The sequence below is a fragment of the Hylobates moloch genome, unplaced genomic scaffold, assembly GCF_009828535.3.
Source record: "Hylobates moloch isolate HMO894 unplaced genomic scaffold, HMol_V3 SCAFFOLD_15, whole genome shotgun sequence".
Classification (NCBI taxonomy): Eukaryota; Metazoa; Chordata; class Mammalia; order Primates; family Hylobatidae; genus Hylobates; species Hylobates moloch.
The window spans coordinates 51,626,697-51,642,441 of NW_026652290.1; the positions used below are offsets into that span (position 1 = coordinate 51,626,697).

The window sequence follows — 15,745 nt, forward strand, 5'->3', positions numbered from 1 at the left end:
TCTAAAACATTGAACATCAAGAGATGATTCCTAGACAGTCAGATGGCTCCGGGGAGAGAGTTTGGCTGAAGATGCGGAACCTTCAGTGTATGGGGGGGAGTTTAAGCTGAGAAAGGGGATGTGGTCCACTATAGGAGGAAGAAAAACTATCAAGAAGGGGAAGAAGCAGCCAAGGGCACAGGGAGAACCCAGATGGAGTAGCTTCGTGGAAGCTGAGGACTCGGGCGATTCAAAGAGGAGGGGCTCTCTGCAGAGTGGGTGAGTGCAGAGAGGACTAGGAGTGGAGGAGACTTAGGTGGCATAGCTAGACATGGCAGTCTAGGAGGCAACATGGTATTCAGTTTCTTCTTTGTTCAGAGGATTGAGCTCAAGGATGGGGAACTGTGGGAGAACAGCAAAGAAACTGTGAGACGGAGGTTGGGGGGCTTGGAGAGAGGGCAATGATGGGGAAGGAATGCCCAGAGCCCAAGGCGGGAAGGCATGGCCTCTATGGAGTCCCTGGGTCCATTGAGTAGAGGGGGCTACCTGGCTATGGTGGAGAAAAGGGGGCCTAGATCCCGAGAATTCTCCAAGGTAGGTACCAATATTCCTTGTTTACCAATGAGGAAACTGAGGCACATTAAGGTTAAGTACCTTGTCCAAGATCCAAAGTTGTTGACGATGGAGCAGGCTTTGTACCCAGGCAGAAGAATTCTGTGACCCTCCCCAGCCCACCCACACCTCACTATAGAAAGAGGAGGCCCACTTCTGGGCTCCAGATTGCTTGCTGCTAATTTATCAGCAGGAACATCCCAGTGCCCTCACCCAGCCCTCCTCCCCTCCACAGGAAATTGCATTTTCACAGGGACCTTTTGGAGTCAGTGTTTATGTCTTTTCCAACCCAGAGCTGAGGAAGGGGCTGGGCAGTGGAGGGGCTGGAGGGAGGCTAAAGGGCCAACAGGTAGGGCAGGGAACCTCCTGTTGTTGTGAGAACTGGGGAACAGGTCCTGGGCTCCCTTCTGGACCCATCCTCTTGCCCATGCAGGGAGTACAGGGTCTGCCCTGGCGGATCTGGTGGATCTGGAGGTTACTGCTGTAGGCCTGCCCCACCAGCCTGTCCCCAAACATGGATGGGCCCATCACACCCAGAATCTGCTCTCTGCCCCATGGAGCCTGGGCACTTTCGCATTTTTCTTGTTACCAGGATGGCCACGTAGGAGCCCTGTGGTCTTAGTGAATCTCCCTGCTGGTGGTGGAGACAAAACTCAATAAACAAGAACTGTCAGGTGACAGCACAGGTCACGAGGGACCTAAAGCAGAGGCTGTGCGGCAGCTTGCTGGGGCCGCTATAGGTGGGGCTGGTGCTGGATGCCTCCCTTGTGGTAGGGCCAGATTGTGATGGCCTTTCTGGCCTTGCCCCCTTTGGTGATTGGGGCTCTGGATTCCAGGCAAATGGGGTGCTCTCTGTCCTCCCCACCGCAACACAGGCATACGCTGGGGCCTCAGTTTCCCTGAGGGAGATGTGCAGGGTCCAGTGTCCAGGAACATGGGCTTGGCTACCACAAGAGGCTGTAGTGGGTGGTGGCAAATGTCCCTCTAACTCTGACAGCCGGTGTGCCCTACCTGGGAGCACTTCCAATCCTGCTTAATGAACCTCATGTCTCTGGAGCAAGAAGCAGTACCTTGGCCAAGGCCCCTCCCCACGTCCCTGCCTCTGTTTCTGCTTCAATCTTTCTTTGTGCCTCTTTCTCCCTTCCTTGATTCCTCTCGGGCTCTCCCCCACCCCAGTCCCCTCTCTTTTCCCCACTTTTCCCCTGGGAGCTCGGGGGCTGGGGAACGGGGCTGCACGTACAAGCCGGAGCCATTGTTCAACAATCTGTTTTTGTCTTCGTCTTGTTGGCAGGCGGCAGGAGAGGAGCAAAAGGTTAATGAGGCACTGTGCAGCGGGATTACTGCGTGAACGGGCGGGCGGCGGGCAGGCGAGCCAGCCGTGGTGACAGGGAACTAATTAGGAGCAGTTTAACAGGAGGAAAAAGTGAAATCTCCTCTTCACCAACTGTCAATAATTAGCTGATTTGGTGAGGTTGAAATGTGTCCACAGAAGGTGGGGCTTGTCTGTGGATGAGTGAGGTACGGAGAGTGGGGGCAGCCGGGAGCTCGACCTCATCCCTAGGTGATGTTGGGGTGGAGGGGCTGTCCCGTGGCCCCAAGGTCTGCCCTCTGCCCCTTTGGCTGGCATCCCTCTCCCTCAACTCTCCATATGACCTTGGGTCTTAACCTCAAAGACCTCAGTTTCCCCAGCTGGAAGATGAGGTGTTGGAACTAAGTTTCTTCCTGTAAGAACTAAGTTTCTCCCACTAAGATTAGGGAAGTGAAAACTCAAGACAGGGCCCTGGTGCTAGACAGTGGGCTGAGTGAGCCCACTTGAGTTACATGCTGCCCCTCAGGTGCCAGGCCTGCAGCAAGGGTGTGCCCTCTGGGAGCCACCCTCTGGGTCTGGGCATGGCGAGTGGGCAGGGCCTTAGCCTTCCTGGGAATGTGTGTTACGGCCCCTAGACCCTCACTGGCTCCTTTGTCCTCCCTGCAGCTGTGGGGGCTGGGGTGGGGATGAGAGATTGGGCAGTGTGCCTCCTGGCTGGGGCTGCGGGGAGGGGAGAGGGCCCTGGGCTGCCCTTGTAGGGGCTGGAGGCTATGAGTGTGTGTCTCTTCCCTGCCTCAGCTGTTGCAGGAGCCCCTGGGGGCAGGAGTGAGGTTCGCTGGCCAGGAGGCTTGTTTCCTGTGGGCCTGTTCCCTTGGTTTTGTTGACCTCTGCCCTCTGCCTTCCCTGAGGCCTCAGCAGAGAACCGGCCTCCCCCTGTACCCCCACCACCTGTTCCTGCCCCTTCTAGCTTTTGCCAGGCACCTCGACTAGAAGAAAAGACAGCCTAAGAGTCCCCCAGGGCCAGGGCTTCCTGCTCTGAGCCTCCCATGTCAGCCCTGGGAACTCCCCATGTCCCTCCCTCTCAGCTGAGCCCCCACTCACCTCAGCTCTAGAGGGTTCTGGGGATTAGAAGCCATGTTCTGAGGAAGTCTAAAGCCTTCCCCCCATATGCTCAGCCCCATTTATGAGCCATGTCTCGTCCTGGCCCCAGAGGGTGGCTCTTATAGGCCACACCCATGCAGTAGATGAGGCAGGAGGGCCAACCTCAGCCACCCCGTACTCCTTCCTGCCTCCCCAGTTACAGCTTTCAGGGTTAAGAAACAGGCATACCCTCCCTGTATGGGCAGAAATGTGGGTACCCTCAGTGGGTACCAGAACCTCCACTATTATCTCCACCCTCTTAACCAGCCCTGATGAAAATGGTGGTTTTGATGAACCAGCCTGGCTAGACAGCTGTGAGCCACCAGAAGCAAAGGTCCCCCAGCTTATCTTTCTTTGAGGAAGTATTTGGACCCCCAACCAAGAATGGAGAAGAGTTGGGAATAAGCTGGAATGTGGGTCCACATTCAAGCTGGTCTAGAAATGGCTCCTCCTCCAGGAAGTCCTCCCTGATCTTTCCCACCAAGATCTGTCTCACCTCACCTGTGTAGGCTCTGGTGGTGTGTTTTCTGTGTTCCATCTTCCTCCTTAGGACAATAGGCCTTTCTCCCTTCCCTGACACAAGGTGTCCCTGTGGCTGAGAACTGGTGCTCTTTATCAACACCTAGTACAGAATGTGGCTCATCTGGGTTCACCTTGACTTTGTTGGTCCCTGCTTCTCCCACTCTTCCAGGGTTGATGCGAGGCCAGAGACAATGTCTAGGGCACATCGCATCCCTCCTGAGTCTACAGCAGCATTCAGCGTCTCGCAGAGCAGGGGCCTCCTCCCCTCCAGTCTCAAATCCATCTCCTACTTTGCTTGGAGATGTTTGTTTGGGGTTTTTCCCGTTTACTGGTTTAATCAGTCCCTACTGAACTCTAAAGTGGGCTATTTTTGCCGTCAGAAATCTGCTGCCTCCCCGCCCGCTGCTTTCTTGGAGTTTGCCCACAGGACCCCCCAGGAGGGACGGATGGGAATGGCAAAGCCGCTCAGAGCCTAGAACGCCAACGCCACCTGTCATGTTGCCTGTTCCCCACACCCCCACCCCAAACCTGCGCGTGCACACAGGCTCGCACACATACACGTGCACGCAAGAACATGCACACATGCCCGGGTGACAGGCCTCGGCGGGGCTGCCTGACAGCCTTTTCCCCACAGTTCTTCTTTCCAGGACTTTCCAGGACCTTCCAGGACACCTAGCTGAATCCAGGACAGGGAGGGAGAAGGCTTGGTTGTGCAGCGCTTCCATTAAAGGCATTAATACGTGCAAAGTGGACCATGCCTGACCTGCAGCAAGGCTCAGCCCTGTGAGCTGAATGAGCGGGGCTGGGGCTGAGTGTGGGGACCCTGGGTCCTGTCCTCTTTACGCAGCATCATGCAGGTTTTGTAAGCCTCCAAAAGGCCATCCTATCCATTTTGTCATGCTGGCACCAGGAGATCTTAGAAAATCTTCCCAGCATACATATGGGGAAACTGAGGCCTCAAAGCTTAGAAGATAGAGGACAGAGAATGATTCTGAGATTGGTCCACCAGAGGGCACCCAGGAATGGTGCAAAGCTCCAAAATGGTAGGGGGCAGGGTGTGGTCTGAGCACTTGCTGGGTACACATAGCACAGGGGAGCCGGAAAAGTGTAAGACAGGATTCTTGCCCACGAGGCACTTCAGTGTCACTTAACTCAGCTGTTACTGAGGACCTACTGTGCACAAGGCACAGGGATACCGAGCTGCCTGGAGCGGCTCACAGTGGGGTGGGGCAGGGGACTACTGTAGTCACCCCTGTTTAGAGTGCAAATGAGCCTATGCCTGGGGATGGGATGGAGATAAAAGCTTGTGCTGGGGACGCAGAGGCAGCAGCAATGGATTTGGTCTAAGAAGATCAAGGGGGGCTTCCTGGAGGAGGCAGCCTTAGAGGGTCAGGATATAGCCTGGACTCAGGACTCAAAGCGTATACTTAGAACGTACAGAAAATGGACAGCAGTTGATGGGTGAAGAAGCTGGAGAAAGTCCCAGAAGGCCTGGAGTGTCCAGCTGAGGGTTCTTTCACTGAGAAGGTAGTGGGAGCCCAGAGCCAGCACCAGAAGCCTAACCCAGGGGTCCAGGGGTCTAGGCTTAGGCCTCAACTGCTCCCCAGCCCCAGCCTAATGCCTCTGCTCTTCAAAAACACTCAAGATAGCTCTCCCAAAGGTGGGGCCTGGATGTGTGTGTGATGGAACAGGACATGAGGCCTGCCCAGCCCTGGTGAGAAAGGATGGGATGTTGGGCCCAGTGGACAAAGCGGTCCCAGGCCTGGCAGAGGCCTCAGGCACACAGGGTCAGCCAGGTGCCTGCTTGGGCTTTGGGCCCTGTGACAATGTCGCCACCTTCTGCAGACCCTCAGAAGCCCAGACCTCTGCCCAGGAGCAAGTGGTGGCTTTGAGCTATGTCACAGGATCACACCGAACACCCCACCCCCGCTAGCCCCATGCCTTTGAAAAGGAGGCAGAAAAGCCATCAGAAGAAAGGCCAGGAGGAGGAAGTTCTTTGTAGTAGGTAAAAGCCCCCGAGAATGGGGCACGGGCAGGGGATCCAGTTTCCTGTTTATGTCTCCGCACCTTAGCTCCAGGTTCAAATATGTAAACTATCCACTGGCCTGGCTGCAGGTGTGTGTGTGCTCCCAGGCTGTAGAGGCAGAGGTGGCCCCAAATGCATTCCTGACTCTAGCCCCCCACCCACAGTGAGCCAGGAGACAGAGACAAATAGCTCAAGGTTAACCCTTCCCACGCCACAAGGGAAGGTGCTTGGCTGTTCTAGCTGGGCCTTAGGGTGCCCGGGAGGCTGGGGAGATGCTGGATAGGATGCTCCATGTCTGGGGATATCTCCTGGAGGGGCAGAAAGGTCTGGGGGGGGTTGGGAGGATGGGGTGGCACTCTGATACGGAGAGGGGCACATCCCGAGGAGGCTGGCTGGGAGCTGGTGTGCAGGTTCTGCCTGGGAGTCAGGGAGCGCTAGCAGGGCGGCACTGCTTCCTTCATGGCAGGGCAGGGTGATCCTGGCAGCCCACTTCTGTGGCGGGGGTGACCATCAGCCAGTGCTTCATGATCCCTGCAGCCCCTGCCCTCCAGAGCTTTGGCTTTCCATCCCAGACACCCCCTCCCTCGGGAGCCCCTGTTGACTGGCTCTCGGGTGCCCGGGGAGGAGCCTACCAGATGGAAGAGATGACGGCCCATGGATTCCAGCCTGCCCCGAGCTGGCTGCCTGGGCCTGGGCCACCCTTTCTCCCTATGGCCACTCCTTGTCCTCTCTCCTCATCCCCTTATCCCCAGAGAAGGCCCCTCAGAGCCAGTTTGTGGTCACAGCCAAGTCCCTGCCCCTCGACCCACTGCCCTGGGGCTCTGGCCTTCTGCGGGCTGGAGTTGGTCGGGCAGCAGGAAGGGATGCTCTATTGCCTTTGCTCAGACCTGAGTCACTTTCACTTATCCATGGGTCCAGAGGCCACTGCCAGGCAAGGCCCTGGATGTGGTTCCCTTGGAGAAAACTTGGCCCCACACTTACCTCAGAGAGGTGGTCTTCAAGGAAGACGCTTAGTTTTTGGTGGACAGGGGAGGAAACATCACATATAGGTGAGCAGGCAACTCAGGGGTTCCTGCCCCAGCCTCCCCCAACCAAGCCCAGCAGGGAGGACCCCAGTGGTCCCAATACCCATGAGACCTAGAGATGGTGGCCACCGACCCAACACCTGGCCATGGCCAGAGAGCTGGAGGGGTCCTAACAAATGACCAGTTAAGTTGGCCTGGGATAGAGTGAGAGGCTGTGAACCAGGATCAGCATGAGGTGGGGGTCGGGCAATGTGGACCCCAGGCAGTCACTGAAATCCAGTTGCCAAGACCAAAGCGCCTCAGCCCTCACTGGGACAACTCTCAGAAAACTCTCTCTGACGCTCATGGCTGCTCATGTTTGTGGCACCCTCTGTCATTGCGTCCGCTCCTCGGGCTGGTCCGCCAAGGCTACCATCACAGGCTTGTTCCCTTCATTTGCCCTTCAAATGTGCCTATTCCCCAGGCCTTGGCACCCACCCCTCCATCTGCTTCCCTGGGTGAGCTCCTCCACTCTGAAGGCTCTGGCTATGCTCACACATCCCGGGCGCTTTCTCCTGCCCAGAGCTCCAGGGCCCTGGACCCATCTGCCTCCCAGGCCTGTCCACCTGGGGAACCCACTGGCACCCCAGACTCAATGTGGCCACTCCGAGCCTACCACCCCCAACCCTGGCCCATCCCCTCCCATATTCCCTCCGAGAATGGCGTCACCAGCCACCCCAGCTCCTGAGCTAGAATTAGGAGTCATCCAACGCACAGTCATCCTCAACACCTCCCTCTCACCCCCACGTGGAATTGGTCATCAACTCCTGTGGATTTCATCTTCAGAAAGGCTCCTCCTGTCTGCCCCCACTGGCAGCATCATAGGGCAGGACCTGGCACTTCTCTGATTCCCACAGATGCTCCCCAGGAGGCCTCCCCAACCCCTCCTTACCCCTCCAGTCCATCCTCCACACCCAGTATCCCAAGAGAGACCTTTCTAAGACAGTCTAAGGCCAGGCACAGTGGCTCATGCCTGTAATCCCAACACTTTGGAAGGTGGAGGATCACTTGAGGCCAAGAGTTCAAGATCAGCCTGGACAACATAGCGAGACCCTGTCTCTGTAAAAATTTTTAAAATAATTTAAAAATTAGCCAGGCATAGTGGCATATGCCTGTAGTCGTAGCTACTCAGGAGGCTGAGGCAAGAGTTTGAGGCTGCAGTGAGCTGCAGTCACACTACTGCACTCCAGCCTGGGTGACAGAGCGAGATCCTATCTCAAGAAAAAAAAAAACAGAGTCTGAGTTATGGTCCACTCCTGCTCAAAGTCCTTCTGTGGCTCCCTACTGCCCTCAGATAAAATGCTGACACCTTCATGTAGCCTACAAGATTCTGCCTGTCCCAGCCGCACCTCCATTTCCTGTCACATTTCCATGTCCAACATTGCCCCGCCTCCCAGAAACAGGCCATGCTAGCCAGCTAGTACTTTTTTCTTCACCCAGCAAGCTTGGCCTGCCCTTTCTGATCAAAATCCTCCATTCTCTTCCTGGCTCACCTCCTCTGAGAAGTCTACATTCCTTGTTCCCTCATCAATACATTGGAACTCCCAACCCCTCCCCAGTTACCATGGCACTCTGCTTGTCTCTCTGGACTCCATCTGCTTTCACCAGCCAACTCCTCTCTAGACTTTAAGCTTCTAGAGGGCATGAGTTGGTCTTGTCCCCCTCTGTGTGCCCAGCCTGGGTGTCTGGAGTTGGTGACCATCAACATCTGCTGACAGGAGGGTGAACTGACTTGAAATGAAAGAGGAAGCCTAGGATGTCAGCTCTGTCCTGGGGCCCCTGCTCCTGATCCCTCAGCCACCTCCCCCAGGAGCCTTCCCACTGCCTGCATCTCCCCCTGCTCCTACCTGCTGCCCTGTGTGTGGCGGGGAGCCCATGGGAGATGGGGTGCCAGGAGGAGGAGGCCTCGGTCTCCCCCGGGCCAGCATGCTCTAGGCAGTGGGCACAGTGGGCCGTGGCCCTGCATGGTGGTGCTGAGCAGCCTCTCTGATTTTAATGTGGGCCTCAGTGCTTCAGTGAAAGCCGGCATGGGAAGTTGCTAATAATGGCACTAAAATAAAATATGCTACATCTGTTATGGGTAGCAGAACAAAATTAGCTGCTCACACCTCTGACATCCAAGATGTCTTAACTTAAAATACTCCTTGGCTTACTTTACATCATTTACTGATTATATTTAAAAGAAATACAATTTTGCAATTACTGTTCTTTCCAGCGTGATATCTATGCATCATTTTCCTTTTATGTTTATATATTTCTCCTTCATTAGTGCAGTCTGAAGGGTGATTAGGATTCTTCAAACATTTTACAGAGGTTAAACGTTGATTAAGATTTAATTATTACTGTAAATAGCTTGGAATGACATATGGTGCAAAAGCCTGACATATGTGCATTTGAATAAATGAAGTGCTATTTCCCAGGATGCCTCAGTAGCTGTTTAACAGCTTTCCCGAAGGGTTATGTTACACCTCATGGTAAGATTGCTGGGATGTTATATTTTGTTGGTTTTTGCAGCTGAAAGCTAAGAACAGTTTTCCAGTTTTTTAAAAACATTGAATATTTTAAATACCTAAATTGTTTTGCACAAATTTTTGCTAATTTGTCTAACTAGGTTAAACATTTTCAAAAGCATTTAGATTTTTAAGCGTGGGCGCTGTGCATTGTGTCAGTGGCAGCGTGGGGATGAGGGGAGCCGGCAGGGTGGAGGGGACTGGGGGTGGCAGGGGTGGGGTGGGAGAAGGTGGTTTGAGAAGAGGGGGTGGGGAAGAGGCCTGGGCCCCCAGCCTGGCTCTCCTCTGTTTGGCCCTCTCGGGTGACCAGACTTGGGTAATGGGATACCAGCGACTACAGAGGAAGGGTCCTCTCTTCTCCCACTGTGCCCACCAGCTCTAGTCCTCACTACACTCCCTCTTATGGGGACTCCACTGTGCACAGCCCGGACATGACAGAGCTCTCCGAAGGCCAGGCCGGCCTGTACCACCTTCTGTCCACTTCCCAGGGTTGCCACATCTTGACATATGGCGGGTGCATAGAACCAAGTTCAACCAACCTAAGTTGCAAGAGGCCTTGTGCCTCCTTGACTGTCCAGGGCAAATGTCAGGCGGGGACCTTCTCACTGCAGTAGTGTCTTTCTTACCTGCCCCCCTCAAGCTAGGGGCTCAGGCATCCCCACAGGCTCAGTCCCTGGAGATAAAGCCCAACATCAGGACTGATGTGGTGTCTCCAGGGGGACCCCGTCTTCCAGTGCCTATTCTACCGTCTTCCAGTGCCTATTCTATTCCAGTGCTCTTTTCTTTCTGCCCATGTATTCCACACTGAGGGAGCACCTACTATGGACCAGCATTGTGCTAGGCTTTGAGGACGCAGGGGCGAGACAGATCCGCACATCCGCTGCCTCAGGGAGCTTGTGATCTAATGTGGAGAGGCGGGGATATGAGAAGTTCAGGGAGCTATGGGGGCCACAGAGGTGGCCACGCCCAGCCTGGGGGAGGGAAGGTGTCTAAAGCTGAGACACGAAAGATGATGAGCTGAAGACGGGAGAGCAGAGTGGGGGCAGGAATGGAAGTAGGACGGGGTGTCTCTGGACAACTCAGGCAAAGACTGGAGTAGGGACAGAGCCCAGGGTGTGTGACGAACCAAAATCAGTCCATGTGCCCTGTGTCTCCAGTCCAAGGGGTAGGGTGGCGTGGGAGTCTGACTTGATCCCTGAGGATCAGGGTGCCATGGAGCCATTTCACAGTGAAGAGAGGCATGGGAAGACTTGCAGTTTAGAAGGCCGGCACTGGCTGTGGTTGGGGACGGACTGGGCTGGATGAGACCTTGTGGGGAGGCACAGGGAGAGAACGCAAAGAGGCTCCAGAGTCTTTGGGCAGAGCACCACTGGATGGCGGTGTCATTCCCGAGATGGGGAGCTGAGTGGGGCCAGGGGAGAGGGCAGGTTCATTTCCATTTCAGGTGGGTTGAGTTCAGGCTCCTGTGAGATGTCCACAGCAGTTTGGCAGGCAGGCGGCTGTGAACCTGAGGCTCTAGGGAGAAACAAGGCTGCAGAAATCTGGTGTGGGGGTAACCCAGGGCATGTGCAGAGAAGAGGGCCCAGCCAGGCCAAGCCCCAAGGACCCCGAGGAGCGTGCAGTGGGTGTCGTGAAGTGGGGGGGTGGCAGTGACCTTGGAGAGAAAGATTTTTCTGGAGTGTGGTGAGAACAGAAGCCAGATTTACTGTGGGTTGAAAAGTCAGTGGGAGGGAAGGAGGTGGACACAGCCAGTGTAGACTAAGTTTTTTAAAGAAACGTGGCTGCTGGGGAGGAGAGAGACCAGGTAGTAGCTGGGCCTGCCTTGGGATGAAGGGGAGGTGTCATCAGAGAAGGTTCCTGTGTGTGGAACACTAATGGGCAAAGGTGGGAGAGAGGGAGGATGACCCAGGAGGGGGCCCCAGAGTGGGCAGGGGAGGTGGAGCCAGGTGGGGTCCTGTCCTGCGAGGGGAGGGATGGCAGCTGTGGGGTGGGAGGAGGGCAGGTGCATGGACACGGAAGGCAGCAGGTTTGATGATGGGAAGCTGAGGGGTTCCCCTCTGACACCTTCAGCTTTTTCCCTGAATAAGAGGAAGTCTCACCTGCCCGGAATGCGTGGGAGCAGCGGGTGGGGTGGCCAAGGAGAGGAGAGCAGAGCAGGTGTCCGGTGGCCTCTGGAGAGTGGGCGAGGGAGCTGACCTGGCTATGGGGGCAGGGGTGGGGTGGTTGTCTGCAGTGGTTGGGGGTCCAGCCAAAGTCAAGGACAGAGAATTTTGAGGGTCTCCATTACATGGTCAGGTTCAAGTAGGAGTGGGGTGCATGGCGGGGTTCTCCGAAGCAGGACTTCTGCCAGCAGCGTGGGAGGGACCCTTGGGCTAGGGAGTAGCTGAAGGGATGGCCCCTGGAGTCCGGGCTGCAGGGGAAGATGTAAAGACTGAGTGGTGGGAGAGTGGAGTGTGGGCACTCAGGTCTAGGGGACTAGAAACAGAGAAGCAGGAGTGAGTGGGGTGCTGGAAGGACAGGCGACTGAGGAGCCCAGGAGGGTGGGGTTTGGATGGAAGGAGTTGAGGTGGAGCAGCCCTGGGTGGTCATCAGGTCCAGGGAATGGCCCTGGGCAGGGCTGTGGTGGGTCTGCAGTGCAGCGGACATGGTTCTTGGGGGTGAGGGAGATGCAGAACTCAGAGGCCAGTGTGTAGGATGTCCACCCACGTGGACACACCATCAGAAGAAAGAGACCCGGTCTGGGCTGGAAGGGATGCTGTGAGCCCCGTGGCGGGAGGGCGGTGGAGAAGGAAGATGTGTCACTAGGTAGGGCATGTGAGCCCTGGCTGGGGTGGACACGGGGGTGCAGGGGGCAGAGCTCTGGGGCCCAGGGTGGTCCTCACTGCAGCTCCCAGCCCCACTATTTGCCCCTTCCCACTCCCCCACTTTTCCTCTCTGTTCTCTCTTCACAGATTGAAACATCCCAGTTAGAGCCGGAGATAGCCCAGGCCACGAGCAGCCGGACAGTGGTGTACAACAAGGGGCTGTGAGGGTGGTCAGCGGCCTGGGGACGGAGCACTGTGCATCTGGGGAGCTGAGGGGCAGGGCCATAGACTCACGGCTGCACCTGCAGGGATCAGCACGCCAACCCCAGCAGTCCTGGGCCCCCTGGGAGAGTGCTCAACCTGCAGTGGAGGGAGACTGACCCATTCACATTTTAACATAGGCGAGAGGAGTTCTAACACATTTCGTACAAAAAAAAAATCAAGTGCATTTCTGGGCCTTATGTGGGGTTGTCAAAACTCCACTCAGCACAATTATGTGTGAAGCTGAAAAATTGTAGAGGGCCCATGGGGTAGAATTAGAATCCTTTTATACTTTGGTTCCTTTTTTATTTTTATTTTTTATCAGAATCAAATCTGAGCCTTAGTTTCAGCTGACCAGAAGTGGCAGGAGGACAGGTGGAGGGGAGCCAGATTAGGCCTGGAGTTGGGCTGGTTTGGTGGCCAGGCTGGTAAATTTAGGATATTACAATGGCCAGCCCAGATGGCTCCCTGAGCTGGCATGGGGAGGGGAGAGAAGGTGGTCTGCACCCCACAGGATGAACTAGCCATGACTAGCGTCCTCAGGAAGTGGCCCAGGGAATCAGGGAGCCCTGGAGGCCTCTGCAAGATTCTGTGGGCAGCTGGCTCTGAATGTAGTCAGCCCATATCCATTCCAGAGCTGCAGAACCAGTCCCTCTGAGTGAAGCCCGGTGACCCTGGAGCTAGGGTCCCCCTTCGTGGAGCTCTGATTCAGGGCCCCTGAAGTGACCCCAGCTCCAGGCAGGAAACCCCGAGAAGGAATGGTGCTTGGCAGGAACCATGGACCTGCACTTGGCCTCTTCGAGAAGATCCTCCTTCCAGGCCCCAGGCTGGATGCTGGGTACTGGGGCTGAGAGTAGAGCTGGACTGGGCTGGCTGCCTTCTGCGGAGCTTCTCCAGCCACCAAGGCTGCCTGCCCCATCCCATCCCTTTCTAAGCAGGAAGGTCTCATGCCTGAGAATGCCTAAGCCAGCTCCGTAGACACCTCTCAGAGAAGCAGCATCAACCCAGGAGCAGTGGCTCTGGCACTAAATGGCAGTGAGATGTCGGACAAGTTCATTCCCTTCTCTGAGCCTCCACTCCCTGTCTGAAACCAGAAGACTGGATCAAGGGGCTCCCACTGGCTCCTCCAGCAAGACCTCGTCTTTGCCTGTCCTGCTCAGATGCTGGTCATCCTGGGCATGTGCCCAGTGTGGACTCTGGACTGGGAAGGGGGCAGGCCCCTTTGGACCAGCAGTTGGCCTCAGAACCTGGACCTTGCCTTCTGTATGTGACCCCCATATCCCGGGAGCAGTTGACCTTTGCCAAACACTTTACAGTTCTGGAGGAGGAGGTAACATAGATGCCTGGGCCTGATGGTGGGGCCATTACTCGTGTGTCGCCTCTCACTCCTGCAGCCTCAGAGGCCCCTTGCTGCTGGCTCCCATCTCCCTCCCATTTGCAGACCAGGAAGGAAGAGCGAGGTGTACAGAGGGAAGCAGAGCCTGGGGTGGGTGTGAGCAGGGTGACCCCTCATCTGAAAGGCCCAAACCAGGGGGAATCACCAGCCTCAGTGCAGCCCCCTCCTGACCCCACCTGGAATGGAAGCGTCCACCTGCAGTCCTGGGTCTCCCTCCCCTGGGGTCTCCACCTCAGGGGAGACTTAGGCCAGAGGTGAACATTCATGTATAGGAAGAGGCCGCTGCAGGGTGGCATCTTAGGGCAGGGGAAGTGTGCTGAGGTGGGTCTTCCATGGGCATGGCTGTTGCCTCTCTGCCAGCCCCTGGTGCCCACCAGCTGGCTCTGCAGCACATTGCTCTGAGGGGCCTGCCATTCTCCTGAGGAGCAGCCTACCTGCTGCCCGTGAGGAGGGGGAGAAGGCTTAGACAAGCCTGGAGGACAAAACAGCGGGGGAGTGGGGGTGCCATGGTATTGGAGGGGCAGGACTTTTTGAGCCAATCCCACCAAAATGTGAATATGCCAGTGACTGCTGTGCTGTGCTGGTCTCTAGGCCTGGACTAGGTGCTGGCATGTCTGGGTCCTCTTTTGAAAAGCTCACTTCAAGCTCACCCTGCTCCTATCTATCATAGGGTCTTATTGTGCACTTTATCTTGGGACCAAAACTGCCTACCCACCCCTCTCCCGCCCTTCCCCTGCCAGAGGCCTGGTGCCCTGGCCCAGCCTGTGGCTTCAGCATCTCATAACTCATTTTTGTCTCCCGGATGATTTCCGTCATGCTCCCAAATGCAGCTTCAGGTGAGCCGAGGGGTCTGCTCCTGTGGCGGTACAGTGGCAAAGGATCCAGATAGCCCAGGGTGAGGGTGACAGAGGGACAGTGGGCTATGCCACTAGGCCCTGGTCTGGCTTTGGAAAGCCCTGTGAGGGGAAACCTTCACCCAGCACCCATGCCCCACTCTGCTGAGGCCAGAGGAAGGGAGGCCTGAGGGACAGATTGGTTCATGCCTGGGGTGGAGGCTAAGCCTCACCCACAGTCAGGGCGGGGCTGGCCAGCTGTGCCAGAACACAACCCACGCCTGCAATGGTTCTCCATCCCTGGTGTCCCTGCCTGGCCCTCCTCTGGTCACTTCAAACATTCCCTCAGGCTTGGGGATGCCCTTCTTCCATTTCCAGACAGCAATGTGAGGATGCAGGGACCAAGATGTCAAGCTGGCCGACGGACCCCTTTCACCTCCTGGTTATGAGCCGACTTCTTTCGCGTTCTGGCCTCTGGCCTGGGAGAAGGGCAGGAGCCTAGAGGAGGAAAAAGGCCGGTGGACAGACCCAGGGTGGTCTTCAAGCCTGGCCCAGTGAGAGTGAGGCCCCCACACGCAAGCCTCAGCCACTCCCAGGGGCCTTTGCAGTGTCTTTTTAACCTCAGAAAATTTCTCAATCTATGTGATTTGTGTAATACTAATGAGCTTCGGGCAATAAATACGGGATTTAAAGCATCAGGGTGTGGTTTTGTGAATTGTGGGTGGGAAGAGGAGTGGCATATGGAACCCAGTGGGAAAAGGGAAGGACTGCCTGAGGATTTTGTGGAAAGACCTCCAGGGAAGGTGCAGACCTAGGTTCCAGGCTGGATCGGGCCAGCTGGGAGGCCCAGAGGGAAGGGTAGAGGAAAGGATGGAGACCATGTGAGGGCACAGGGCAGTGAAATTCTGCAGGACTCCCCTTACAGAGCTGTTATTGAGCACTCACTAAGGAGCCCGCCCTCAAGGAACGTGAGTAAGTAAGACTTTTGGTAGATTCCCATACTGTTTATATCCATGAGGCTGGGAGGCCGGAGGGGGTCATTTCTGGACCACCTGGGGCCAAGAGAGGCCTCCTGGGGAGGGAAGGTTTGAGCCAAGTGGAAAGGTGCTTCATGGCTGCAGTGTGCATGGTACCAGCCCTGAGATCTCTGCCTCTTTTTAACTCCTCCACTATCCCTTGGGGCTAGGACTTGGGCATCTCCTGATAGTAATGGTTCCTCCTCTTCCAGGCAGCCCCCAGAGTTACCAAGTCCAGCCCTGCAGAGAAGCGGGCAGGGAGGTGGAAAGCCA

At 56.1% G+C, this 15,745-nt stretch overlaps 1 protein-coding gene across 8 annotated transcripts in view; it reads left to right on the plus strand.

Annotated features, from left to right (window-relative positions):
• The window catches only part of SFXN5 (sideroflexin 5), a 128,737-nt gene extending 113,586 nt beyond the window's left edge, over positions 1-15,151 (plus strand). For 5 of the 8 annotated variants that reach the window (XM_032178918.2, XM_032178912.2, XM_032178916.2 and 2 more), the window contains one exon: positions 12,114-15,143. In XM_032178918.2, the coding sequence (XP_032034809.1) occupies positions 12,114-12,191 (78 nt within the window). In that variant the 3' untranslated portion in view covers positions 12,192-15,143. Of the gene's footprint in view, positions 1-134; positions 669-12,113 lie in introns of those variants that run through there. The other 3 variants (XM_032178910.2, XM_032178909.1, XM_032178917.2) reach the window with 2 other exon arrangements.
• Positions 15,152-15,745: the final 594 nt, after the last annotated feature.